General features: G+C 55.2%; 1 protein-coding gene across 12 annotated transcripts in view; it reads right to left on the bottom strand.

Annotated features, from left to right (window-relative positions):
• Window positions 1-26,980, bottom strand: part of LOC100398695 (unconventional myosin-XV) — a 58,709-nt gene that overhangs the window by 14,932 nt on the left and 16,797 nt on the right. For 6 of the 12 annotated variants that reach the window (XR_013535599.1, XM_078373107.1, XM_078373108.1 and 3 more), the window contains exons 15-56: window positions 26,487-26,618; window positions 25,800-25,925; window positions 25,107-25,184; window positions 24,112-24,260; window positions 23,945-23,990; window positions 23,638-23,762; window positions 22,534-23,133; window positions 21,946-22,030; window positions 20,992-21,073; window positions 20,788-20,918; window positions 20,205-20,300; window positions 18,057-18,292; window positions 16,425-16,606; window positions 16,067-16,139; window positions 15,681-15,872; window positions 15,326-15,438; window positions 15,071-15,165; window positions 14,113-14,227; window positions 13,868-13,935; window positions 13,720-13,797; window positions 13,344-13,524; window positions 13,107-13,239; window positions 12,679-12,784; window positions 12,446-12,518; window positions 11,312-11,433; window positions 11,059-11,118; window positions 10,504-10,579; window positions 10,038-10,153; window positions 9,831-9,949; window positions 8,913-9,054; window positions 8,148-8,259; window positions 7,983-8,057; window positions 7,044-7,222; window positions 6,333-6,448; window positions 5,984-6,056; window positions 5,634-5,706; window positions 5,303-5,376; window positions 4,966-5,048; window positions 3,398-3,528; window positions 1,902-1,996; window positions 1,278-1,355; window positions 761-857 (exon numbers count right to left, since the gene is read on the bottom strand). Coding sequence is in view for 9 of the 12 variants with exons in the window: in XM_078373107.1 (XP_078229233.1) it covers window positions 761-857; window positions 1,278-1,355; window positions 1,902-1,996; window positions 3,398-3,528; window positions 4,966-5,048; window positions 5,303-5,376; window positions 5,634-5,706; window positions 5,984-6,056; window positions 6,333-6,448; window positions 7,044-7,222; window positions 7,983-8,057; window positions 8,148-8,259; window positions 8,913-9,054; window positions 9,831-9,949; window positions 10,038-10,153; window positions 10,504-10,579; window positions 11,059-11,118; window positions 11,312-11,433; window positions 12,446-12,518; window positions 12,679-12,784; window positions 13,107-13,239; window positions 13,344-13,524; window positions 13,720-13,797; window positions 13,868-13,935; window positions 14,113-14,227; window positions 15,071-15,165; window positions 15,326-15,438; window positions 15,681-15,872; window positions 16,067-16,139; window positions 16,425-16,606; window positions 18,057-18,292; window positions 20,205-20,300; window positions 20,788-20,918; window positions 20,992-21,073; window positions 21,946-22,030; window positions 22,534-23,133; window positions 23,638-23,762; window positions 23,945-23,990; window positions 24,112-24,260; window positions 25,107-25,184; window positions 25,800-25,925; window positions 26,487-26,618 (5,116 nt within the window). In the remaining 3 variants the exon portion in view is untranslated. Of the gene's footprint in view, window positions 1-760; window positions 858-1,277; window positions 1,356-1,901; window positions 1,997-3,397; window positions 3,529-3,565; window positions 3,882-4,965; window positions 5,049-5,302; window positions 5,377-5,633; window positions 5,707-5,983; window positions 6,057-6,319; window positions 6,502-7,043; window positions 7,223-7,982; window positions 8,058-8,147; window positions 8,260-8,912; window positions 9,752-9,830; window positions 9,950-10,037; window positions 10,154-10,503; window positions 10,580-11,058; window positions 11,119-11,311; window positions 11,434-12,445; window positions 12,519-12,678; window positions 12,785-13,106; window positions 13,240-13,343; window positions 13,525-13,719; window positions 13,798-13,867; window positions 13,936-14,112; window positions 14,228-15,070; window positions 15,166-15,325; window positions 15,439-15,680; window positions 15,873-16,066; window positions 16,140-16,424; window positions 16,607-18,056; window positions 18,293-20,204; window positions 20,301-20,787; window positions 20,919-20,991; window positions 21,074-21,168; window positions 21,223-21,945; window positions 22,031-22,533; window positions 23,134-23,637; window positions 23,763-23,944; window positions 23,991-24,111; window positions 24,261-25,106; window positions 25,185-25,799; window positions 25,926-26,486; window positions 26,619-26,980 lie in introns of those variants that run through there. The other 6 variants (XM_078373111.1, XM_078373110.1, XR_004743249.3 and 3 more) reach the window with 6 other exon arrangements.

Raw genomic sequence — 26,980 nt, 5'->3', positions numbered from 1 at the left:
CCTCCCAAAGTGCTGGGATTACAGGCATGAGCCGCCATACCTGGCCTGAAATGCTTTGAATTATGCCCGGGGCACAGCATCTGTTCAATAAATGTCAGTTATTAGGACTTTTCTGTTACCTGCCATTCTCCCCTAATGTCCTAGCTGGACTTGGGTGGGCAGGCAGGGCTGACAGCACACGGCTGAGGGCTGAGGCAGTCGTAGGGAGGGCTGGCTGGGGATTGCTGGAGCTGACCAGCTGGTGACAGGAGGCAAGACCATGATCTAGACCCTAGGGCAAGCAGCAGATGGAAGGGGCTTTGGGATACATGACGGTCACCTATGGTCCCAGGAGCCCTTGAGAGAGGCTCAGTGACACCTCAGGAGAGGCTCCTCTGGCCATTATAAGGCATGAGAGGCAGGAAAGAAGGCTTGCAACTTTAGGTTCCAGGAGTGTGGGGCTACTAATGGAAACCTTCCCAGGATGTAATCTCCTTAAGGGCACAGCCTATGTCCTCCCATTGAGCATGCCCTGAGGGGCAAAGGGAGAGATGAGAGAGGGCCCTCACCACAAGGTGAGGCAAAATAGGCAAAGCAGAGAGGGACAGATGAAGGGCTCGGGATGCTTGGTACACAAATAGATCTTTCCCCACAGGGGTCAAGGGGCTTCCTGGAAGAAGTGGCATCTGACTTGGGCCCTAAAGTCTGGGTGGAGGCCCCACATGGCCCAAGGCTGGGGGATGAGAATGAGCCCAGCATGCTCAGTCTTTCTGGCACTCACCACGGTTGGTGACAACGAAGATAACATATTCATTAAAGGCCTCGGGGCGTGTCAGAGCCATCTCAGCACAGATCTCTTCTATCACATCCAGGGCCACCTGGGGGTGGGGGCGGAAGGGATGAGGCCATGTCAGTTAGGATTCACCTCTGTCCTTCTGGCCCCACTCAGGCCCCCAGAGGCCATGTGTGGAGTTCCTCAGCCCTCTTCACAGAGGTGCACAATCCTCTGAGGTCTCTGAAAATCAGCCTCAGGCAGGGAAGGAACACAGCTTGTGGTCTGAGACTTAGGTTCAAAATCTGCTTCCATCCCTTTTCTGCAGGATGACCTCAGCCAGAGGCCTAACCTCTCCAAGGTGCAGTTTGCTCTTCTGAGAAATAAGTCCTGCCTTGTGGGACTGTTTGAGAGCCTGGGAGGGCTCAGCATCCTTGGGGGCTTACTCCATCCCCATCCTGAAGCCTGGGCTGTTCCTGATCCTGCCCCTCCAGTACCTGACTGCGGGAGACATTCCTTCACTTACAGTGCATGTTTTGATTTTGAGATGGCGTTCAAGGCCTCCAGGAAGAAGAAAGAGTTGTCTCTTGGAACTGCGGCCTGCCTGGGGATGGGTAGGTGTGAGAGGGGTGACAGGTTGAGTCCTGGGATCTGAGTGGCCCTTGTCCCAGGAGTTCCCAAGCCAAAGGGTCCTGGGCTTGCATGTGTAGGAACACTTGAGCACCTGGGCCTTGCAGGGCCTGTCTACAAGCCCCAGAGTGCAATGCATCCGACACAGAGGTCTCTGGGCAGGGCTGTGTCTCCCATTCATTCATTTATTTTTGTTTTTTGACATGGAGTCTTGATCTGTCACCGAGGCTGGAATGCAGTGGTGTGATCTTGGCTCACGGCAACCTCTGCCTCCTGGGTTCAAGCAATTCTCCTGTCTTAGCCTCCCGAGTAGCTGGGATTACAGGTGCTTGCCACCATGCCTGACTAATTTTTGTATTTTTAGCAGAGACAGGGTTTTGCCATGTTGGCCAGGCTGCTCTTGCACTCCTGACCTCAGGTGATCTGCCTGCTTCAGCCTCCCAGAGTGCTGGAATTACAGGTGTGAGCCACTGTGCCTAGCATCCCATTCAATTTGAACCTACTTCTACCCCGTGCTTACCAACATAGCCCGAAGCTCTATGCTGCTGGGGAGCTCCAGACGACCCCCGAAGCGCAGGGTTTTCTGCAGGTTCTGCTCACAGGCCTTGGCAATCCCTGCGGATGCAGGGAGTCCAGGCCTTGCTGAAGGTGGGCAGTAGGAGAAAGGGGCTCCTCTTGCCAGCAACCAGGAGCCTACTGTATTCTCTCCACAAGCTATGGGGCAGACATTTACTCCCCATTTGACAGTTGAGCAAACAGTTCAGACAGGGACAGGGACTTGCCCAAGGTCAAGAGCTAGAGGTTAAGAGCTAGATTTGAACTCACATCCCACATGGTCTAGCCCACAGTCCCCTTGGCAACCTATAAGCCTGTAAACTGCTGTCATCCTGAGTTGCTGACTGGGAAGCTCATAGCCAATAGGCTCTGTGGCTAGGGTGATGTAGCTCTGCCCCCGCCAGCTGGGATACCCTGCCAACTGCTCTCCCTCACCCAAGCCTCCCAGTGCAGGAGATCCCAGCATCAGTGCTCCATTTCTCTGAGTCAAGAGTTCTAGGGCACATTCTGCTGCCTTCATGCATCTGGGAGCCCTTCCATGGCGAGCTGGGTCTATTCATGTGTGGGTCTAGGCATATTTATTAAGTGAATCAGAGAGAAGGATTCAGAGGCAAGAAGGGTAAGGTCTCCTATCTCCTCCACGGCTGCCATGGTGACTACAGGGGCCCCAGCCTTCTTCTTTGGGATCCCCAGGGATTGCTATGGAAACAACGCTGAAGAGTGGCCCCCACTTTCTCCATATTCTTTTTTTATTTGAAATGGAGTCTCGCACTGTCACCCAGGCTGGAGTGCAGTGGTGCAATCTTGGCAACTTCTGCCTCCCAGGTTCAAGCAATTCTTCTGCCTCAACCTCCTGAGAAGCTGGGATTATAGGCACCCACCACCATGCCTGGCTAATTTTTTTTGTATTTTTAGTAGCAATGGGGTTTCACTATGTTGGTCCGGCTGGTCTCAAACTCCCGACCTCGTGATCCGCCTGCCTTGGCTTCCCAAAGTGCTGGGATTACAGGGGTGAGCCACTGCCCCGGGCTCCTTTCTCCATATTCTAAGAAGGATGGTATCAGCTTGGGCCCACCCCTGCCCAGATCCCTCAAGACCCTTGCCAAGTCCCAACAGTCAGCAAAGCAGAGCCGCACCCAAGTACTCTGGATTCTCCCACATTCCACACATTCCCACCCTGGTCTTTGCTCTTGTCATTCACTCCACCTGGAAATCCCTCCTACCCAGGGCAATACTTCTTCTAAGGAGTCTTTCCTGACCACCCCCTCCATTAGATCAGACAAACCACCACATCAGCCCCGTGAAACCTTTGCAAATGTTTGGGGAGTAAATTAGTATTAGTTAACATTGCTTAGCACCTGTAAAGAGTGAGGCCTTCTGGGTTTCCCCTTCCACCAGCTGCCCACCTGGTACCCATGGGAGAAGCATACAGTCCTGGGTCCTCACTCATTGACCTCTAACCTTGAAAGGGCAGGCCAGGGGTCCGGCTCACATCTTGGAGGAAGCGAGTGAGGTGTGGGTGGAGGACCTCGGAGCAGCTGTGGTAGGCAGTCACGATGTACAGTAGCCTCCAGCCTCGCTGGCAGCTGTCCCTGCAAGGACACATGGGAACCATGTCACAGGCAGCCACAGCACTAGAGTGTGCCAAGAGCCTCCTGGGATAGCCCTCCTGGGATTGAGCTGAGGAAGATTCCAACTCTCTGGCAGCTCCTGTCTCCTGAAGATGCTCCTTCCTGCCCAGTGAAGAGGCCTTGAAGCCAGGCAGAAGGCATATGCTACTTGGGAAGTCAAGATGGGGGAAAGGGAAGGAAGAGGATGGGGCCCCAGACATCTTTCCCAGGTAGGGGACGTACTGTGACTCTTTTCCTTCCTATTCTATTCTTCTCTTTTCTGCCTCACAACAGGTGGGGGATCTCTCTGGGAAGGCTTCTGGGAAAAGGTGAACCTGCTGAGATTGTGTAGAGGTCAGGACAGGTAAGGCCCAGGGCTGGGAGGAGCAGGAGGACAAGCTGAGTGGTTCTAAAATTTCTGAGGAGATGGAGAACAAGTGAGGAGGTAGTGCAGGTGGAGACAGGAGTGGGCCTGATGGTAACAAGAGCACACACACATTGGGCACCTACTGTGTGCTGACCCTGCATGAGTGGAACACAGTAATTCACCTTCACATGGTCCTGGGTGTGAGGGTTTAGGGATATCTGGTGTCTGGGAACAACACTTGGGCTTCCTTTGGGAAACCACCCACCCGTCTCTGGATCCCTATGGTTTGGAGATGGGCAAGGAAGTCAGGTTTGGTTAATGAGAACACTGTAACCCCTGGCCACAGCGATTGGCCTGGGGATAGGTATATGACCCAAGACTGGCCAATAAGAGTTCAGCCTCCTTCTGGCTTTGGTGATTGGTTTTAGGACATACATGTGACCTAGATCTAACCAATCACTACTCTGTATCCTCCAGCCTTTATGATCCGTACAGGGTTGAGCTTGTGACCAACTCAGGCCTGTAAGGCTGGATTTGAGAATTTCTGCTACAAATATTGGATCAGTTTTGCTTTGTCTGGGATTGCTGAGCTGTTGCCCCAGATCTGCCACCTTGCTACTCTCTGGGAGAGGCTGTTTGGAAATGATCAAACACAGAAGAAAGCAGAGCCAGCAGATGGAGAAAGCCTGCTTTCTAATGACCTGGATTCAGCTATGCCTGAAGCCACATACTCATTGACTTTTCATTTCTCTGAATCAATAAGTTCCCTCTTGCTTAAACCAGTTTGAGTTGGGTTTCTATCACTTGCAACTAAGAATCTGGACTTAGACATTATCACTGCCATTTTACAGATAAAGGCACTAAAGTTCAGACAGCTGAAATTGTGTGTTCCAGACCAAGTAATTCCAAAAATGTACTCTACTGAGTGAGGAAGAGGGTGAGGGGAAGAGAATCCAGGAGGAGTCAACCCTGGGGAGGTGGGAGGCTGAACTGGCCCCTCCTGAAGCATGAACACAGTGGGGGGATGGTAGGGTAAAGCCCAGTTCACTCACTGCTTGGAGCTGGTATTGTCGGTGATCTGCTTCACAACTTGGCAGTAACACTCATCCCGCATGACCTCATGGTCCCCACACAGCTGAAGGAGGCCAGAGAGGTCACACATCAAAGACATATTAAGGGCTATGTCACATACCAGGTACATAAGAACAGGGTGGGCACCTGGAGACAGGCCTGGTGTCCCTTTTCTAGCCCTCTCCCTACCAGCATGATGCATTCCTCTTTGGACCATGGGAAAGGCTTCCCACCCTAATGTCCTGTGACTCATTGACAGATGGGAAACTGAGCCACAGAGCAAGAAAGGAGGCATCTGGCAAAGTTGGCTGAACTGACCTTTAGGAGGTTACAAAGCACGTCCAGGTCACTCTGGCCCTTCAGTGGGGCATCCCCCATGAACCTCATCACAGCTGAAGGAAAGACCCATCCCATTCAGACCCACCAAACGTCCAGTTGCTCACCCACCCCAGGAAGCCCCAGGGCTGAGCCCCTCCCTGGGAGCCTTGGCCACAGCAGCTGGGGGCTTCTATTCTCTTAAACATGTCCCATGTTTGAACTGGGGGGAGGGAAAGAATCTGAAGACCAGGGAGGAGTGGTGACCAGTAGACATCACACAGTGCTGGATCCCATCTGGCCCAGAGCCCTGGCTACAATCCCACCCCCACACCTAGGAACATGTCGGTGGCCATCTTGTTGAGGCTGCTGTCGCTGAGTTCGATGAGGGATTCCTGGAGAGGGGTCTGTGGAGAAAGAAGGCTGTGCCATGATGGAGGAAGGACATGTCAGAACAGAGAGGAGACACATCGTGTTTCAAGGCCATATGATAACAGGAGGGTCCATGTCACAAAAGGGGACCCAGGCCCAACACTGGGGACACATGCTATCCTTGGGAGGGAATCAGGGTGCTGAGAGCTAGAGGGTCTCACTGAGAACAAGTTTGTTCACCCCAGGGTCCTGGGAGGGGGCCCTTGTATCATCGTTTTACAGATGGGGAAACCGAGGTCCGAGACTGGACACCTTGGTGAAGCAAAGCATGTCCTCCAAGGTTCTGGACTCCCGACCCTCCTTGGATTTCAGCCTGAGGCCATCCCTGTGGTGGAAGGTGGGTGCTACTAACCTGTCTTGCCCAAGCCTTGGCTACATGCTTTTCCACAAGGGAATGTTCTTGACCCACCATTCTGATCAGTCTGCCAGACAGGGAGACCCCCCCCAGATGTAGGCACTGAAGTGGGCCTCACACCTGGGTAGTCTCTCATCTCTCCCACCAGAAGTGGGGCCTCCCAGACCCATAGCCTGCAGTTTGGACAGTTGCAAGAAGCCCAGAACCCCCCACAGTGTGGGAAAGAGGGATGGGGCCACCACTCACTGGGGTCTCCTCTGAGGGTCTCGGAAATACTTCTGGGCAAACTCGAGCATTGTGTAGGGTAGGAGAGCCAGGGCTTCCTCCCCATGGTCAGCAGAGCGGGCCCTGACTGGGGGACCCTGCAGAAGAGGCGGAGCTAGGAAGGCCCTGCCCGGCCACACCACGCGTAGCCCTTCGGTCAAAACACAACGCAACCCCTCGCGGACTGGGCCCAGATTCTCAAGCAGCCCGACCACCCATCCATCTGGACTCGCCCACGCATCTATTTGAAGCCTCCCGCATCCCGTTGGCCTCGCCCCTTCAGCCGTCTTTTACTTACCCTACTCCCCGCCCCACTTGGCCACGCCCTTCCCCAGCTGCCTTGTCACAGCTGACCCCACCTCTCGCTAGCTCCACAAGCCCAACCCCGCCCACTCACCTGGCCTCATCCCATCCCAGATTTGACCTACTGGCGGGCCCAGGCTGGTCTGACCCCACTGCCCTGATTACAACCCGCTGATCCTCACCCTTCCCTACCCCATTTAACCACACCTCCAGCCATCTCTGGACCCATCTCCTGGGTCTCACCTGCAGCTCACTCTATACCTGGTTCACCCTAGTCCAAGACCGGCCACGCCCCAAGAGCCTGGCCTCGCCCTTGGCCGACCTTATTCCCACTCGCCTCACCCCTTCCGCTTAGTCTACCCCACCTCACCCCACCCACATTGGTCTCACCTTTCTCCTGCGGCCCACCTCCTGTGCAGCGGCTGCAGAGGCCACAGCAGCGGCCACGGCGGCTGCTCGGCCGCTGCCCGGCTCTGCTGGCAGCTGCAGGAAGTCGGGGGCAGCAGCGGGCTGCACCAGCTCCGAAGGGAAGCGGCCCACACGCCCATGGATAGTCCCAAACCTCCAGCCTAGGGGCGGGTAAAAGGTCTAAGGCAAACTGGAGGGTCTTGTCTTGCTACTAAAGGAGTTTCGCTCTTGTCACCCAGGCTGGAGTGCAATGGCGAGATCTCGGCTCACCACAACCTCTGCCTCCTGGGTTCAGGCAATTCTCCTGCCTCAGCCTCCTGAGTAGCCGGGATTACAGGCACGCGCCACCATGCCCAGCTAATTTTCTGTATTTTTAGTAGAGATGGGGTTTCACCATGTTGACCAGGATGGTCTCAATCTCTTGACCTCGTGTGATCCACCCGCCTCGGCCTCCCAAAGTGCTGGGATTACAGGCGTGAGCCACCGCACCCGGCCTTGGGTACCTTTTCAACCCCTCTCTAGAACTCTGTGAGGCAGGCCAGGCCATCGAACCTATTTTACAGATGAAGAAACAGGCTCAGGGAAGGAAAGGGATTTTCTCAGGGCCACAGGACCATAATAGGGAAGTGAAGCAAAAAAGCAAAGCAGGGTTTGTGGACTCTCTGGTCATGTGGAGACACAAAGGTAGACTTGGGCCACAAACACAGAAACGCCCATGGAGACCCCTCAGCCACATATACAGGCAGAGCAGAGGGCTCTGTCTGACTACCAACAGACACTGACAGGCCATGTCTGGATCTTGGAGACCTGGCCAGCCCAGACCACTTTTGGGCACCAAGAAACCCTCAATGTATATCTCAGCATGAGTGTGTGAAACTAGGATGCACCCTATATGAGATTTCCAGGTTCTGGGGCACCCACCAAAGTCGGGGCCTGTACGCCGCAGCTCCTCCAGGTACACCACCTTCTTGCGGACCACGCAGCCAGCACTGTAGCCTGTGGGCCAGGCTTGGGTCAGCATCTCCCAGGTAGGCCCCCTTGGCCAGCCTCCCCCTCCCACACCCAGCCCACCCCAGTGGCACTGACCCACTCGAGGAGGCTCTAGAGGCTGCAGGTGGATGATGTCACCCTTGTGGAAAGCCAGCAGGGCTGGGTCTTCAGGCAGGAAGTTCCTCACAGCGACCACATAGTCAGAGTCCTGGGTCAGCCAGGGGCAGGGTCAGGGCAATAGCCCCATCACCCCACTCCCAGAGGCCTAGGGCAACCCCTGCTCCTCACATCCTTCCTTACTCATTAGGGAGCCCTCATTAGGTGAAAAGGGGTAAGGGCATTCTCGGTGGAAGAAAGGGCTGGAGGCTGAGTCTGAGGGACACACATGGACTTTAGGGCACACTCATAGGCCTTCCCCACTCGATACCTCACCGACCTTCCTGCTAAAGCCTTCCTCAGGCCTGGGGCACAGAGACAACCTGCCCTAGGTCTGGGGGCTGCCAGACAGGAGTGGGCAGAGGGGATGGAAAGAGACTGAGATGCAGTGGGCAGGCCATGCAGCCAAGGCAGGAGGGTGAGGAGTACAGTTGCTGCAGAGCTCAGAGGAGGTACTGTGCCTTCAGGAGGGGGCACTGGCCAGCAGGGGGCATTGGCAAAGGTTTTTTTGAAGGAGCAGGCAAAAGGAGGAAAGGGTATTCCAAGTGGAAGGCACAGCCAGTGCAAAGGCCTGAAGGTAAACAGAAGTCTATGGATACAGTCACACTTCCCAGGCAGGTGGGGCTAGTATATATGTGGGGTGGGAGAGCCTTGTTGCTGGGCCCTCAGCCTGGGTTGGGGGAAGATCTGTGGGAAGGTCCTGACCTTCTTCAGCTCCAAAATGAAGTCATCCACCAGTGTCTTGACCTGGTGAGCTCGGGCTGAGAAGAGGATGACCTTCTCACTGGCCAAGTTGAACTCCAGCATATTCTGGGAGGGCATTGTCACAAACAGGATATCTGCAAAGCTGGAGGATGGGCTGGTGACATGAGGGCAGGACTCCACTGCCAGAAAGATTCCCTTCTTCTACCTATTGTGCTGCTTCTGCTCCTGTCCTTCCCCATTTGAAGTCCAGTCCCACCTTGGCCCCATTGTGCCAGCTCCCACAGGACCCTAGGAACTTCCCGCTTCCCCTCTCTGACCCAGGCTGTGGCTTCAGCTCAGTTCCTACCACCCTTTGGGACAGCACTCTGACCCCTCTCCACCCTTTGTCCCTTGGTCCAAGCTCTAAATCTAGATTTGTGCCTACCCAAATCTCTCTTTCACCCACTGACCAAGTTCTCTCCACATCTTTCAAAGCAAGGAGTCTTTATCCAACCCGTGAGCAAGTTTCTATTCCCATCCTCAGGTTACAAAGGACAAAAGGGACTTCTAGCAGGGGAGGGAGTCTGAGGACTCAGTAAGGTGTCATGGCTGGCAGTGGTTCCCTCTCCAGCTGCATCAGGGCTTGTTTGTTTCCAGCACAGTTGCCCCTCTGCACAGTGCTGCTGTTGTGGGGGCTGGAAGGAGGGCAGGGGAGTGGGTGCATAGCTCAACCCCTTCCCGGTTGTGTGACCTGAGACAAACAACTTCTCTCTCTGAGCCTCAATTTTCCCAGCTCTAAAATGGGTTTGCTTCAATGGCTTGGCACAGAGCCTGGTGCATCATGGGTACTTGGTAAGTGGCTGTGGAGAGGAAGGAAATACTGCTACCAGTCTGTACCCCAGTCTCCAACCAGCTCCACTTCCCCCCTCTGCCAGTCACCTGTATGCACGCAGGACCCGCAGCTGCCCGCTGGCCTCCTGGCCACCTTTGACCATCCTCAGGAGTTTGATGCCCATGTGGGACACAGCTAGGAGCTGCACTCCAGTGCCTACGCTGCCCTGGGGCAGGAATGAAGGGCATGTGAGGGTCCTATTGCCTCATCCCTGAATCCTCTGAGCAGGTAGGGGGCAGGTGAGTGGCTCGCACCGTGGCAGGGAAGAGGCGGGAGAAGTAGACCTCCCAGGTGTCTCGCGCAGTGCTGACCACAGCCCGCTTCACGCTCTCCGTTACCAGAGGCCTCTGTGTGTCCAGCTGGTTCTGGGCTATGGGAGGCCAGGTCTGGTCAGGACCCTCTCCCCACTCCTCTGCCAGCCCCCATCTCAGGGATGTCAGGGAGGGAGGTGGCTGATACCTAGCAAGAAGGCATCTAACCAGTGTCTATACTGGGAAGTGGAAACTCAGAAATGGACGAGATGGCAAGGACACAGTGTGTCAGGCATTGCCAACCCCAAACATGCAGCCAGGCCACATGAGAGGCCAGAAGCAGAGCAAGGAGGCGCATGTCTGGGAGATGGTGGAGCTGGACTTGTCAGCCTCAGTCTCCCTCTGGAACAGGGCTGGTTGTGCCTCTGGCAGGTTGCTCCATCAATACCCTTCCCCTCCCACAAGATACCAAACAGGGCCTTCATCTTGAGCCTCTCATCCTCAGAGATGCGCAGGCAGGCTTCGGACAGTGTATCGTGTAGGATCTGTGGGAACAGGTTGTGATGCAGGCGGTGCATGGGACTCACCCGGCTGGAATCCAGGCTGGACTCTACTAGGGTGAGTGACAATGTGGGGGGGGGGTGTCCCATTTTGCAGCAGTGGGGTCATCTATAAGCTGGGTCATCTGTGTAAATCAGATTCTCCTTCAGGGACCCTCTCCTTTCTCCTCACCCCCACAATCCAGGCCACCCTTCCTAGGCCTCAGTTTCCTAATCTATACAGGGGTTTACAGTTGACTTCTGGGCCATGTCTAGCTCAGACAAACTATGGCTCTGATTAGGTTGAACTGTGGGCTCACTGACCCTGCCCATGGGAGGGGGGAGATTCAATAAAACAGCTGCCCGTCCCCACCCCAGTCAAGGACCCCAAATCCTAGCATGCACAGGCTTTGCTGCTAGCCTATCTTTGCATTCACACTGCCATGCTGAGTTCACTGAGGCAGAAAGGAGAGAGAGGACCTCACCTGCCGGAACAGGAGGTCAAGCTGCACAGGATGGCTGTAGCTGTCCTTGGGGTAAAACACCTGTAGGGGCGGGGCTTCGGTGGGTACCTTCCGATTGCCCCCTCACCTTGCTTCACACCCGTCCCTGCCTCCTAGGTGCAGATCTGCCCCAGCTCTGACTCCATTCCTGGCTTCAGCCTGGCCCTTTTCAGTCCTCCTGGACCCTCCTCTGCCCGCCTTCAGCCCCTCCCCTGGCTCTGGCTATGCTCCGCACCTCTTTGCGCAGGAAGATCCTCCAGGGGGCGTCCTGATAGCCATAGAAGCTGGGGTTGATAAGGCGGTGCAGCTGCGTCTGCATTGGTTCCTCAGGGGGCTCCAGCGACCGCGAGGGCAGAGCTGGAGAGCACGGGGGTCAGGGAGGCAGGAGAAGGCACCTCTTAGGATGAAGTGGGAGAGGCAGGGCAGGTGGAGGAGGACACAGCCCCTTCATTCAACACATAAAAACACCTATTGTATATAGGCCTGGGCTAAAGGCCGAGATGGCCCCACAAACAAGGTAGACAAGGCTCCTGCCCTGGAATTTAGTGCCCATGGCAGGTGTGGGTGGCATGGATCATTCAGAAACAAAGCTCTCACTGTCCAAGTCTGGGGTGGAGGGAAAGCAGGGCGGTTTAGGATGGATCCTGGAGAGCTGGTCTATGAGGTCCTTCACTCCTAGCAGTCTAGGCAGACCTTGCTGAGGTGACAAAGGTGATTTGAGCTGTGACATGAATGGTGAGAAGGAGACAGGCATGCAACGGTTTTGGGGAAGAGCATTCTAGGCAGAGGGAACAGGAAGAGCAAGGGCTCCAAGACAGGAGAGGGCTTGGAGTGTTCGGGGAACAGGGAGGAACAGAATGTGCCAAGGGGAAGAAAGTGGGAGATGAGATTGGGGAGGTGGGCACATCATGCAGTGTCTCATAGGCCACAGTGAGGAGTTTGGAGCTTATTGTAGGAGCCATCAGAGGGTTTTTGTCAGGGACAGGATGTGAGCTGCTTATATAGCTGTTAAGATCACTGTGGCTGCTGAGAGACAGAAGGTGTAGAGGCTAGGGCTCCAACTGTGATGCCAGGGGGCCTTGGGCAAGCCACTTAACCTGTCTGTGCCTCCGTTTCCCCATCTTCAACATGTAGGAATAATTGTGCTACCTTGAAGGGTTCTGGTAGGATTATATGAGGCCAGGATGGGAGTGGCCAGAGATCTGTGCTACTTAAGTGCTAATATTATAATTATACCAATATGCTCACAACTTGTACACAGGGGCTGAGGAACACAGACACACTCCACCGACACACAGACTGGGACTCACCTGTGCCCACAGACTTCCTCATATACTTGGATACCCTCCCCACCTTCTGGCCCTCTCACCTGAAGTGGGTGTCATGAATGGCCTTGGTGCACTGGTCACTGGCTTTACCAGGGCCACAGCTTCTCTGGACACCTGTCCCACCCCAAAGAGACTGCTCAGGGGGAAACAGGCAGGCCCTGTGGAGGGGCAGTGGCAGGGCCACAGCTTATAGGGGTGGCTGGTTTCTGAGGATCCCTGAGGCCCCTCTTTGACTTATGTTCCACCTGGGCCCAGCCCCACCCTGCCCCCTCACCTGGGTGCCAGGTGCAGCTGTCAGGTGAGTCATCTGCCCCTTTAGGATCATCAGGGCCTCCTCGTGGGGGTCTGGCCGCTTCATGAACACCTTCCCGCCACCCTTCCTGTGGGCATTGGAGAACCATGGTGGGGTGACACTGAGTCTCCCTTTCCCGTCACATATTTTGACAGCAGGGAACTTCCTCCTCCTCCACCACCACTCCCATCATTATAAACAAGAATCAAGAGAAAAGCAGAGACTGGCCTGAAGTCCTACAGCACAACCTAGACAACAGCAGGGGCTCATCTGGACTCATTGACATAAACTCCCTCCCTAACAGGACCTGAGCAGGGTGCTTCAACCCCTGCACCAGTAAGCTGGTGCACCATGATGGACACTCAGGCACAGTGAGGGGCTGGAGGGCTGGAGGCAGGGGCAGTGCTGACCTGAGGACCTCGGGCTGGCCTCCCCGGAATGGCTGCTGGTACTGCCTGACAATGTGCTTGATCTGCTGTGTGGGCTGTGGGAAGTGCTCAGAGTTGAGCGTTGAGTACCGGACCAGCTCTGGGGAGGGTAAAGCTGTGGACAAGCAGGGTGGTAGGAACAGGGTGAGGTCATAAGAGACACAACCACATCCCCAGGCCTGTCCTGGGAAGCCTCAGAGGCTGGGATAGGGCACTCACTGGTTTCTGGAGAAGCCTGATCATGAGCTAGAACAGGAGCAGCCACAGGCTTGGTGGGGGGCCTTGGAGCCTTGGCCAGAGGGGCAGGGGCCAAGGGCTTTGGAGTGGCACGCAGGAGCACAGGTTTGGCTGGGGGACCAGTACCTACAGACTTCGGCTGTGCGTCTGGTGCTAGGGGTTTCTGTGGAGAACAGGACATGAGGTGGGCTGCCTGGGATATACCAGGCTACTCTCTGGGACCCCAGATCTCTGTCAAAGATGGGCTGTGGAGCCCTTGGGCTCAGAGAGGCACAATAATGCCCTGGAGCAGCACAGTACCCATCTTTACAGCTTATGTCTGCTAGCAACCCCTGTACCCTGGGGGGCCCAGGCTCACCTCTGTGGGCAAGGATCTTGGGGCAGCACTCGGGGGCTGCTGCTGGAGTGCCATGGCCTGCAGGGTCATCTCCCGGGCCTGGGGAGAGGTGGCAGTGGTGACCAGGCAGGTCCATTCTCCACCCCTCAGCAGTCCCTCCCTCACTTACCAGCAGGACGGCCTGTTTGTGGATGAAGGCTTGCTGCAAAGCCAATGTGGAGGCGTCCAGGCCTGGGACTGAGGGGAGAGTGCAGAGGACAGAGGTGGCACCGGAGATGCCCTCCTCCCTGTCCTCTCACCCTCCCCCCCCCACTGTGCTGTGGCTGCCTCCATTCTAGCACATGAAGGTGCCTGAGGACCAACAAGTGGTTCTGGCCCTGCCCAACCCTGGAACCACCCTGGGGAGGCACTGACTTGGCTTTGGCTCTGGGGGCCTCCTGGTGGTGTCTTCAGTACCACTACTGCTGCCTCCACCTGGCTGGCCTCCCCCTTTCATGCGGTAGGCAATGGCTGTTGGCTTCTCCAGGTCCTGGGGGCAGTAGGTGGCTCAAGTGACCATCTTAATGCTGTACTCCTAAGGTTCCATGGCAACAAGCACCTGACACTGGCCACTTCCCTCCCTCTGGTGGGAGGGAGTGGCCTCTCACTGGCTTAGTGTCTGCTCTATGCTCAGCCTTTACCCCTGTGGCATCCCCATCAGTCTTCCCCATAACCACATGAGCTCCCAACCCATTCCCTCTTTCCCAGAGGAGTAAACTAAGGCTCAAGGAGGGGCTGTGCCCTGTTCAGGGCTGCATATCATATCAGGGGCAGTGGGTGTGGGGTGGGTTCTGGAGAGTTTCCAGAGTGAGCAAGGGTACCTGAGGGGTCTCTTGAGATCTGGGGCCAGAGGACTCACGGACCAATGTCATTCAACTCCACCCAGATATTTTAGTGGCCCCAGGGGGCTGGCTCCCTCCAGGGGTGCTCTTTCTTTCTTTCTTTCATTTATTTTTTTTTTGAGACAGGGTCTTGCTGTTGCCCAGTGCTGGAGCTGGAGCACAGTGGTGTGATCATGGCTCACTGCAGACTTCCTGGCCTCAAAAGATCCTCCTGCCTCAGCCTTCTAAGTAGTTGGGACTACAGAGGCATGTCACCATGCTTGGCTAGAGGTGCACTTCTAACTGTGGGTCCTTCCAGGATCAGCTAAGAGCATCTCTAGCTGTGAAGCTACCCTCATCCTTTGCCCAACCTCCAGTAGACACCCAGATGGGACACACCACCCAATGACCCTGGCTGTGAGAAGCTCTCAGGTCACCCTGTACAAATGTGTGACTTGGGTGTACATGCTGTGCCTGCAGTCTGCAGATGACCTGCCTCACTCCATCCCTACCGCATCCCCATAAGACAGCACGGGGTCGAAGAGGCTATCCAGGTAGCAGTCCAGCCCCTTGTGGGGCCCAGCAGGCTCTCCAAGACTGTCTGACTCTGGAGGGGAGGGCACAAAAATGTCAAGACGTTCTTTTTTCCTGATGATTTCCACCCCCCATAGCCTCCAAGGCTCCCTCCCCACCAGAGACAGCAGCCATTGTTGGTTGATCTTGGTGGGTTGCTGTCCCTCTCTGGGCCTCAGTCTCCCCATTTGTACCATCCTCATTGTGGCTGCTGTTCCCATCAGAGTCCGGTACTTTGTGCATGTGCTCCTGGAGCTGGGGTCTAGCGGGTGTGTCCTCATCCGAGTCCCAGTTGTTCCCAAACACCCTGTGGGGAAAAGGAAAGTGGAGCTGCTGACCCCCAGAGAGATCCCAGAACCCCCCAAATTTTCCTCTGCACCCTGGAATTGGGTGGCTTTCTCCCTTTAAAAGCAGGATCCTTTGGTGAACTCTACCTCCTTAAGAACCTTGAAGTCTAAGTTCAGGGCTCAGCCTGTCCCAGCAGCTGGGAGGGGCAGGCCTTCTGCCTGGGAGTGGCCATCTGTGAGGGGGTCCCCCATAGCTACCTACACTTTGGGGCCTCCCCTACTGGGTACAGGTCCCTCTGCGCCCACAATGAAATAGGACTTCTGTCGAGGGAAGTCCTTGAGCAGCTCCAGGTTTGACACCAGGTCCAACACATAGTCGTGGCCAGCCAGCTCTGCCCATTGGACACCATTCTTCATGGCCACAGTCCAGCCACGCCAACCATCTGCCAGCCCCCTGGTGATGGCATGCACAGGAAAATAAATGAGGGACAGAGTCATCAGGCACTACCTGGGGAGATCCTGGGATATAAGGCAGACCCTAAACATGAATGGAGTGGACCCTATGGGACCCTTTGGGGGATCTGACCTCCCCCCAACCTACATTCCAGGTACCTAAGAGTGTGCTGGGAGGGCATCCTAGGAGCCAACCTGTGCCTGAGAATGTCTCCAGCCACCTCTTCTCCCGTACTCCAGGAGTGCACTGGGCAGGAGAACTGGTCACCTGGGGCACAGCAGATGCCAGGCTCAGGTTGGAGCAACTGAGTCCAGTCTGGCCGTGCCTCCCTGCTTGCTTCCTCCTCTCAGACTTCCTATATCTGTAGTCTCACTTCCCTGGCTTCCCATCTCCAGGCCAGGTCCCACCCCCACACACAGACTTTCATGTAGAGCCGTATCAGAGCAGGCCCTCCCTTGGCTCCAGAACATCCAGTGGCTTCTGCCATCCCTAGGGCTCACTGGGCCCTGATGACTCCCACTGCCCTCATTGAGGTTGGGGAAGGCAGCTTACCATTGAAGCAGCCCACGTCCAGCGCCATGCTGGCCTTCTCATAGGTCGCTGTCCACTCGAGCTGGGTTGGGGGTAAGGTTCGGGCCACCCCCAAGCCCTGCTGTTGGGCCCGGCCCATGGCCTGCATGAGGCGGTGCTGACACACAGCCTGGAAGCCATTCCGCCCATAATCAGACACAAACCTGATGGGTAGGAGTTGGAACCAGGATCAAGAGGGATCTGAAGCTAGCTGGGGGCTGGTGAGTGGGGGTAGGTAATTCTGAGGCTAGTCTGAGAAAGGGCCAGGCTATTCCAGAGCCCCAAGGTGAAGCTGAAAAGGGCTAGTTCAGAAGGGTCCCAGGCTAGAGTCCAGTGCTCTGGGTCTGTACTTAAGGGGTTCCGGGCTAGCCTACAAAAGATTGCAGGGTAGCTTAATGTCCCCTGGCTAAACTGAAAGGGTCCCAGGCTAGCCCAGAAGTATCTCGGGCCAGCATAGAGGTCCAAGGATAGACCAAAGAGATTCCAGCTTGTTGGAACAAAATGTCATTGACAGGATGTGATCTGCAGCTGGGTGTGGGCAACAACCTGAACTCTGCCTTCATTCTCTCACAGGGTAACCTTGGGTGGTTATCTGCCCTCTCTGAGCCTCTCCTCCAAGTTTTCTTTTCTTTTATTTATTTATTTATTTATTTTTTGAAGCAGAGTCTCTCTCTCTGTCACCAGGCGCCAGGCTGGAGTGCAGTGGTGCGATCTTGGCTTACTGCAACCTCCGCCTCCCTGGTTCAAGCTATTCTGCCTCAGCCTCCTGAGTAGCTGGGACTACAGGTGCACACCACCATGCCCAGCGAATTTTTGTATTTTTTTTAGCAGAGACAGGGTTTCACCATGTTGGCCAGGATGGTCTCGATCTCTTGACTTTGTGATCTACCCGCTTTGGCCTCCCAAAGTGCTGGGATTACAGGTGTGAGCCACTGCACCCGGCTTTCCTCCAAGTTTTCTATAAAAGAGATGGCTGAGGGTTCAACTCAACCTAGGCTCAATGAGCCCAATCTCTACCAGTCATTCCTCATGCTTCCCTCACCTCCACATCCTACATTCCCTGCAGCTAAGCCTGGCTGCAGGCCCACAGTAGCCCACAGTAGCTAAAGAGGGAACCTAGCACCATGCTCTCAGGAAAGCCCTAGATAGGCAGGCCAGCAATAGCCCTACCCTGGTGTCAGCTGCCACAGAGTCACAAGACTGGCCAGGTGATGTCCATCTGCTGCATGCTGGCCTGAGCAAGATTCTGTAACTCTGTAGCTCACAGCCACTGTGTTAGGTGGGTTCTGTTGCCATCCCCAAATTATAGGGGAGAAACAGGTTCAGAGAGAGGCAGTGAATTGTCTCAGGCAGTGACTTGTCTCACATATGGCTGAGCTGAGATTTCAACACTGATTGAGTCCAGCATCCATGCTCCTAACCACCCCACTAAACTCCCATGCTGTGAGAGGTCAATGCCTCCCAGTAGAAACTCAGAGCAGCCCTGGCCAGCCTCCATGCCTGAGCTTTCCAGCATAGAGATCTCACTCTTGGCCTGACCTTTAACACCCCACCTGGGCCCCACTGCTGGTGCCACCATCCCTCATGTTCCAGTCCCTATCCAGTCCCACTCACTTGAGAAGGTACTTGTTGAAGCGCGGGGAAGGTGCAAAGCCACTGAGGCAGGAGGCCAGCAGCAGCCAGCCCCTCTCGGCATTGTGGGCATTGTGATTGTGCCACACCTGGTTGGCTAGCTGTGCCAGGATCTCATCCCGCAGCTCAGGCACCGCCAGCCCCTTCTGCACAATGTAGTTCCCGAAGATGTTCTCCTGGGCACCATGCAGGTGGGGGTCGCCCATGAAGCGCAGGATCTGGGCCACGAATAGAATGTCTTGGAAAGTTGTTCCTTCTGGTCCCCACCCCACAACATGCATCCCTTTCATGTCCCCATGTGTGCCCATGCCCACATAAATGCCCCTCATTTTACAACATAACTGCATATATATATGTACACACACACATATATATATATACATACATACATATAAATATATATATATATATATATATATATATATTTTGAGATGAGGTCTCTGTCACCCAGGCTAGAGTGCAGTGGCAGAATCTCAGCTCACTGTGCCTCAACTTCCTTGAGCTCAAGCGATCCTCCTGCCTCAGCCCCTCAAGTAGCTAGGATTATAGGCATGTACAGCCACACCCAGCTAATTTTTGTGTTTTTAGTAGAGACAGGGTTTCACCATGTTGCCCAGGCTGATCTTAAACTCCTGGACTCAATGGATCTGCCCACCTTGGCCTCCCAAAGTGCTGGGATTACAAGCGTGCACCACTGCGCCTACAACTGCCATATTCTATGCCTAATGACTAGGCAGTTCATCTCGACTATGGGAAAACTCTAGATCCAAAGTATGTGTCGTCTTCCCTGTTCATGAACCTTCTAGAGCTCCCCGTACAGCCCCAGCTCCCTCCCCAGACTCCTGGCCTCCAGCCAAACCCCTCACTTTCTGCTCCATCTAGGCTGCAGAAGGTTCTTTTTAACATTCAGATACGACCACATCCCTCCCATGGAAGCTCCTGCCTTGGCTCCCTAGGTCCCTTGGGATGAAATCTAAGCTCTGGGTCTGTAATCAAGGCCTCACTGGCCACTCTCACCTTTGCCCTTCTGACTCTGTTCTGACCATACCAATTTCCTCTTCTCTCTCTACTTTCTCCACTTTCCCTGCCTGGCAAATTCTCCTCCAGCTCAAATGCCTTCTCCTTCAGGAAGCCCCCTGTGGCCCTACCCAGGGCTGAGTTAGTGGCCCCATCAGACTCCCTAGCCTTGGTGCTTCCCTCTGTCCATGCTGGTGGTCACTGGCCGGGTCAGCTCTGCTTCTCCATGAGACTGAGAAGTCCTTAAGGAGAAGACCTGGGTATCTTCTGAGTGTCCCTGAGAGGCTCCAAAGCAACCTTTTTATTTTTATTTTTATTTGGAGATGGAGTCTTGCTCTGTCGCCAGGCTAGAGTGCAGTGGCATGCTCTCGGGTCACTGCAACCTCTGACTCCCTGGTTCTAGCGATTCTCCTGCCTCAGCCTCCTGAGTAGCTGGGATTACAGAGATGTGCCACCATGCCCAGCTAATTTTTTTGTATTTTCAGTAGAGACGGGGTTTCACCATGTTGGCCAGGATAGTCTCAATCTCTTGACCTCCACCTCAGCCTCCCAAAGTGCTGAGATTACAGGAGTGAGACACTGTGTCTGGCCAAAGGCAGTCTTTGCCTGGAAGACAGCTGGGAGAAGAAAAGCCACCAATCCCCAGAGGAAGCCAGATCCCCTCGCTGACATAACACTTTCTTCTGGCTGGGTGCAGTGGCTCACGCCTGTAATCCCAGCACTTTGAAGGAGGCTGAGGCAGGCGAATCACGAGATCAGGAGTTCAAGACCAGCCTGGCCAATATCGTAAAACCCTGTCTCTACTAGAAATGCAAAAATTAGCCATGTGCATTGGCACGGGCCTGTAGTCCCAGCTACTCGGGAGGCTGAGGCAAGAGAAACACTTCAGCTCGGGAGGCAGAGGTTGCAGTGAGCCAAGATTGCACCACTGCAATCCAGCCTGGGTGACACAGCAAGACTCTGTTTCAAAAAAAAAAAAAGTTTCTCCTTTCGGGAAGAGGTGTGGGGCTCATGGATTGGGCTTGGGGAGGGCTGGGAAGACTGGGAGCCTCATGGCCCAGCGTCAGGTCCAGGGGCTATGAATTAGAAGGTGGGCTGGGGAGGACCCCATACCAGCTTGAAGATGCTCACAGCTTCCGCATGGTGCTCGGCTGGCAGCTGCGTAAGGGGTGTCCTCAGGGGCACTGTCAGCATCCCAAAGGCAGGTTCCTAGGGCATAGGGCAGGCATGTGAGCAGACAGCGCTGAGACATAGGCACATTTGGACCCACTGCCATGTGCCACATGGGGCCCCAGGGCCTACGACACAGGGGCTCTGGTCCTCAGTGTATGGATAGGGAAACTGAGGGCTGATGCGGGGTCACAGTGACCTTCAGCAAGTTGGTGGTAGGGACAGGATGAACTCTCATCTGGAGGGAAGGAAATCAGAACTGGGCTGATGTGCTATGGCTCTACCAGTTGTTTCTGAAATATTTCCAGACTGGTTGGTAGTAAATAGCCCTGCCCAAGCCCATGAGGGCTCTCCACTGCTATCCAGACCCCAGGGATCTCCCAGAGTCCCTATGATCCAGCAACTAAAAGGCTCATACCCAACACCACTGGGCACAGCCAGGACCCTGCCCCAGGGAAAGGACAATGTCCCTTCTAATTGGTCAGCCCTATCAGCCAAGGCGCCTTGGACCTCAGCTAGCCCTTGCCTTGAAGTGGCACCGGACAAACTTGGCCATGGGATAGTTGTTGATATCCAGGGGCAGTGTGACACGGGGCTCAGCCTGGAGCCGAGGAGTCCGCACAGGGGCCACCCGAGGCACCCGGGACAGCCTGAGGCCTGTGGAGAGAGGAGGGAATGCGGTGCCTGCTCCAATCTGCCTGTGCCCTCTCTGCGCCCAGTGCCAACCCACCTGCCACTGCTTGCAGGAGCCCAGCCAGCTCAGCCGGTACCTCGAGGTGCCCCACAGCCACTACCTCCCGCTTACTCAGCTCCTGGAGGAACAGTGCATGGGGCAGGGACAGGCCTGCCACATCCCCACCTGCCAGCCTCCCTCCCTGGCCCTGCTGCCACCCAGACCTGCACCTACCTCCTGCTCCTGCAACTGTGCCCCCTCCACCTGGTGCCTCCACACTGCCCTTGGCTTCAGAAGAGCAGATGTCAAGGTGGGAAGTGGCGGACAGAGGCAACCGTGGACACCCAGGCAGGCCAGGCCAGCTTATGCAAGGCAGCCACACTCAAGCAAGGAGGGGTAGCTTGCCACTGCCCCACTCCACAGGTCAGGTGGGAGGCCGAGGTTGGCAAGAAAAACAGGGAGGGGAAAGGACAGAGAGCAAGAGAAAGACAGAGGCAAAGAGCAGAGGGACGAAAACTCTGGGGAAAGAGATGCACAAGGAGGATTTCTGGGAGGTGGCCGAGTACTGTGTCATGGGAAGCCCTCCTGTGTCACAGGCCTTCAGTAAAGGCTACATACTGCTTTGTTGGTTTGGGAACTGCGTTTGTCTTTCTGGTGGCTGGTTTACATTACAGTGGGCCAAGATATGAAGGTAAGAGCAAAACCATACCCAGTGACATTCAGGTCGCCAAATTCTAATGGCTCTCAATTCCTTAAGACCCCACTATGAACCTAGCACCAGGCCAAATCTCCAAATCTTTCAATGCAACGTCTCGTTTAACCCTCTCCACAATCCCAAGGGGTAGATTGGAAAATTGAGGATAGAGAATGGCCCAGGTTACACAGATAGTGGGTGGCAGAGGCAGAATTTGAACCCCAAACTGCCTGAGGCCAATGGTCTCCTCTTGGGTGCTAAGTGCCTTTTCCCCTTCTCTCCTGTCCCCTTGGACGGAGATAGGGTAGGGCCTGTACCTTGAGGTAGCGTCGGCGGCTCATGTATGTGTGTACCAGGGACCGGAACTTCACCAGACTCCTCCTCATCTGCTGATAGCGTTGCCTGGATTGGGGGAGTGGGGAAGTCAGGGATTGGGGCTACAGGGTGACAGGGTGAAAAAGGGGCAGAAAGGCCCCTGCCAGCCTAGCCTGGGAGCCAGTGTTCTCACCTCACACTTGGGGCCCTTTGGCACAAAGGGAAACTGAAGCTCAGAGAGGGGCAGTGACTTGGCCAAGGTCACACAGCAAATTAAGTAGCAGGGCCTGGATTAAACCTACCTGAATCATTTATTTCCAAACATTTTATAATCTCAGGGTCCCTGAGATGCAGGATAAGGCCCCTCTTGGCTGAATGGATTCCCACCCACCAGTCACAAGGGCCTGGGGATGGCTGGGAAGGGCATCCAAAAGCAGAGACACAGAGAATCTGATTATCCTCCCTGCAAAGGCCTCCATCCTCAGCTTGCACGCTTCCAGGAATAGGGAGCTCACTATTCAAGATTGGACGTCACCTCTCCTGAGCCTGACCATAGGTCTCCTAGGAATCCTGCCTTTTCTGGGCCTCACCTGGCAAGGTAGCCACGGGCCCGGCTTTGCAGCAAGATGATCTTGTGGCGCAGAGAGCGGAATCGCCGCTTGATGAAGAAGCCACGGAAGCAGCGCTGCAGAGTAAGGGCTGCCAGATTCAGGACGTGCTCCCGCATACTCTCCAGCAGCTGGTGTAGGTGTTCCTTAAGGAACAGCTGAGGACAGGAGGCAGGCACTGAGGCAGATAGGAGCCAGGAGGCTGGACTAAGGGCCCCTCCCTCTCTAGAATCCGTGGAGACAGAATAGACAGAGATGCCTCCTGGAGTGGAACTGGAGGGATGAGGTGGATTTGGAGAGGTGGAAGAAAGGGTGCTGGTGAATCGGGCAGTTAACATTCCATGTCCCAAGCTCATCTGGGTTGTTCCTGGGACAGTGGTCTCAAGCTTGGACATTTCTGACTCAGTGGTTCTGGAGCCCCTGAATTGGGGTCTCTTAAGGGCTGACTGTGGGGTGGGACTCACCTTGCTGACCCCAACACGGTACATGTTTGGCATGACTGTGCACAGGCGACTCAGCACCGATACACACATGTCCCCGTTAGCCGGCAGGTTGTGCTTGAGGGCCACTAGACAGCAGTACCTGGCAGGGGGCCCACACTCAGTCTGGGGCTATGAGACCTACCCGAGGTGCCTGCTAGACCATGGGGTTACCACCCCCGCCCCGTGTCCAAGAGGCCTGGTCCCAGTGGTGACTCCACTAATAGTGCATTCTAAAAAAGGCACTCCATTCTCAAGACTTTACTTCAGGGTGACAGAAAATTGTTACAATAGATGATTTCAGTAGAACAAGACACTTGACTGCCACTTGCTGGAAACTTTTTGTTGTAACTACTAAAACCATTTTAATCAACATGGAGGGTTGATTATATGTATTATACGTTATACAGCATGTAATAAAACTACAAAAAAAGGCAAAACAATAAATGTATATACCACATAACAGCTAGCATGTGGCAGCCTTATGTAGTGTACAATCTGAGCAACTGTGCACGCAAGCCCTGTGCTGCCTGGGTTGCATATTCCTGGGGCCATGCGGAGTTGCACAGGGATTTATAGAGCTCAGGAACTACCCTAACCAAGGTACCTGTCGATGAACCCCTGGAAAGGCAAGCGCACTGGAAATCCCTCCTTGCGGATCCTCACAGTCTCCAGCACCCCTGAATAGCGTAACTGTGCCATTACTACATCTGGCTCAAAGAGACCAGGCTCCTGTAGGGGTGCACAGAGAGGGAGTCTGCACATTGGCTCATCCATGTGCAAAGGGCACTATCATGGTGAACAGTCCCAGTGCGAGGCTGGGGAGATGCAGGTCCAGAGAGGCCAAGCCACTTGGTCAAGATCACACAGCATGGGCAGGAGGATTTGGCTCTCTCAGAGGTCTCAGCTCTCACCTTCTTGTGGTTGGGCTTCAGGCAACGCACAAACAAGGGGTTACACCTGGCAGTGGCAGGAAGAGAATAGCATGAGGCCTCAGAAAAAGAAGGCTCTCACCCTCTGAAGGTCATGAGGCGGGTTAAGGGTGAGGCTGGGTGCTCCGCCCACCTGCCCCCCACCCCACCTCTCCATCTTTTCCACCAGATCCAGGAGTGACTGCTGGAACTTGGCAGCCACGGTGTGCGCCTTGTAGAGCCGAGTGACGGAGCTGCTCTTGCCCAGGCGCTGAGGGGCAGCCTGTGGGGCATGGCTGGAGAAGAGGTGTGCCACCACCTGGGCAGGGATTGGGGGAGGGAAAACACAGGCAGGGGCCAGGAGACCGAAATGAGGAGGAACAGAGAGCAGGAGTCAAGTCTCTGGACCAGGGGATCTGAAGACTAACTGGACCCCTGTTCCCTCTGCAAGGTCTCTGTTGTCCTGGCTTGCATGCTTCTCAAAACAGGTGGGGCTCCGTACCTTCCAAGGGATCCATCCCATAACTGGCTGACTTTTCCCCCTTTAGTCTGAGGAACACACAGTCACTGACTGTGTGTCTGACCCCAACGTGGCTTGTTAGACATATGGTTGTGAACTCTGGCTATGACCTCGTGAGGAGGGTGCCCAGTTGACAGGAGGAAGCAGGGGGCCAGATAGGGGAGGTGATGTTACTAGGCCTGTGCTCTGTCCTAGGGCCATCTACTAGCCACAGTGTAGTTGGGATGCAGGGTCTTCCCAAGCCTTCAAGGAACCCAAATTTGGTCCCCCAAGCTCTCCCCAGGGCCTTATGGGTGGAGTAGGGGGAACTGAGAACACCAGGAGGTGGGATTGGGAGAACAGGTCTAGCAGAAAGCCAGGAGAGAATGGGCCAGGGAATGGGGTGGGGCCAGGAATGCGGTAAGTACAGGGCAAGGCCACAGCTGGTGGGATACAGGGTTAGAACTGGGAGTGGGGCCAGGGTCTGGCCACTGGGGCTGGGGGGAGCCAGAGGGCAGGATCAGGACGAGGAGCTAGGTTTAGGGAAGAGCCAACCTAGGTGAGAACAGGTCTGGCCAAAAGCAGAGCCAGACTAGACAACATGGTCCAAGGCCTGCAGACGGCTAGGTGTGGGGGCAGGGCTGTAGCGGCAGAAGGGAGGCTCACCCGTGTCCGGCTTCTTACGAACAGGTCTAGCACGTCCTGGCGCACTTGATCGTGGTTCTTGTCCAGGAACTTGTGCACCTGAAAAAGGAAACAACAGCCTGAGTAATCCCGGCCCTGCCCCTCCAGGCCTCTGTCTCTCTGTCAATCCTAGGAGGGACTGGATCCTCCTCACTGCTATGGTCCCCACCCCTCCAGACCCACCATTCTCCCCATTTTTGGGGAGGGGAGCATTTGTCATGGCTTCACATGCGGGGTCTGGGTCTTGGCCTCACCCTCAGGACAATGGGTACATTGTCCGGTGCCCATTCTACAGATGAGAAAAGTAAGGCCCAGATGGGGACAGAGGCATGGAATCCTAGCCTGAGACACCTCCAGGGCAGGAATGTGCCTCAAAAAATAGGGCTGAGGGTGCCCACAGTGATGTCACTACTGGTAAGAGCTACTCTTTATCAAACCCACCTTACATTTCTCACACCAACCCCATTAGATGGGCACTATTATTATTCCCATTTTCCAAGTGAGAAAACTGAGGCTCAGGCTGGCTAAGCAGTTTGCTCAAGGTCAGAGCTGGGGCACAGCAGAGCCAGAACTAGACCTGGGTGTGAATGTGTGGGGCCGGGGTTGTGCTTCTGTGTCTCTAACAGCTAGCAGCACTGCAGCACCAGGGGCCAGACCGGCCGTCTCGGGGCTCACCTGGTAGGTGACCTTGCCTGCATAGTGCTTGATGGTGAACTCAGGCAGCGGCATCTTGGGTTTAGAATAGAGCGGATTGGCGCCATGATGGTAGTGGCACTTCTGTAGGAAGGTGTGGTCTGTAGCCTGGGGGCAGTTAGGGATCAGTTGGTGGGCAGGGGGCCTGGACACCCTGTTCCTGGCCTGGTGGCAAACTCACTATCCCTGACTGCTCCCTGTTGGGCACCAGCAAGGAACAACTCACAGCTTCCCATGACTGCGCCTCTCCCTGGGTCACAAGGCAAGCGCCTTAGCCAGGCACTGGAGGCCTAAGTAGTCCCTAAAGATACATGTGGCTGGGTGAGTTCCTAACTGCCTCCCCTCCAGGCCAGCTGTCTTTGCACTCTATTGATCTCACTGCCATCCACTCTTGTGTTTTGCAATCAGGATCCGAGGCTCAATCCTAAGGTTACCTCCTCCAGGAAAACTTCTGTGTTTTTCCAGGCTGGTGCAGCCTCTCCTCTGGACACCCACAGCTGCCCATATGGCCTTAATCACCCCAGGTTGTGGATAGTCAGTTGGGTGCCCCAACCTCCCACTGCCCACCTCAGGCCTGAGCAGAGAGGAATGAAGGAGTCAGGCTGGGAAGACAACACGAGGCTGAGAGATGTGTGACCTGACTAGGCTCACACAGTACCTGCGGCTCACCTGAGGAAAGCAACACTGGTCATCGAGGATGCGCAGGATGCCATAAGGCTTCAGCGAGATGAGGTTGATGCAAGGCTGGTTGTCAGCAAATGTGATCTCCTGCCAGTCGATCTGCTCACGGATGTACTCCTCCTGCAGGCAGGGGGCAGCAGGAGCTCAGCCTCCCATCCCTATCCAGGGTCCACCCACTCTCCTCCTTCAAAAAGCTTGAGCTCAACCACAGATCCTGAACCTGCCTGAAGGAGCCCGGCCAGCAGCACCTCTACTTGCATACCTCCCAGAATAGGGAGCTCACCCCCTAATAAGGCAGCATGAGCCAACTCAGAGTCCTGCTGCTCCCTCTGCCTGGGACAGCCCAGTAGAGGACAAGGACTCCCCCAAGGAGGCTCCTTTCTGAGTACAGCACCTTAGCACCTTTCCCTCCAGAACAGAGGCCTTCCCATGAGCTGGTTCCCAGCTTAGAATGCCTTTTCCTCCACTGGCTGTGATGTCAG

Source organism: Callithrix jacchus, chromosome 5 (genome assembly GCF_049354715.1).
Source record: "Callithrix jacchus isolate 240 chromosome 5, calJac240_pri, whole genome shotgun sequence".
Taxonomy (NCBI): Eukaryota; Metazoa; Chordata; class Mammalia; order Primates; family Cebidae; genus Callithrix; species Callithrix jacchus.
This window is presented reverse-complemented; position numbering and strand designations above follow the sequence as displayed.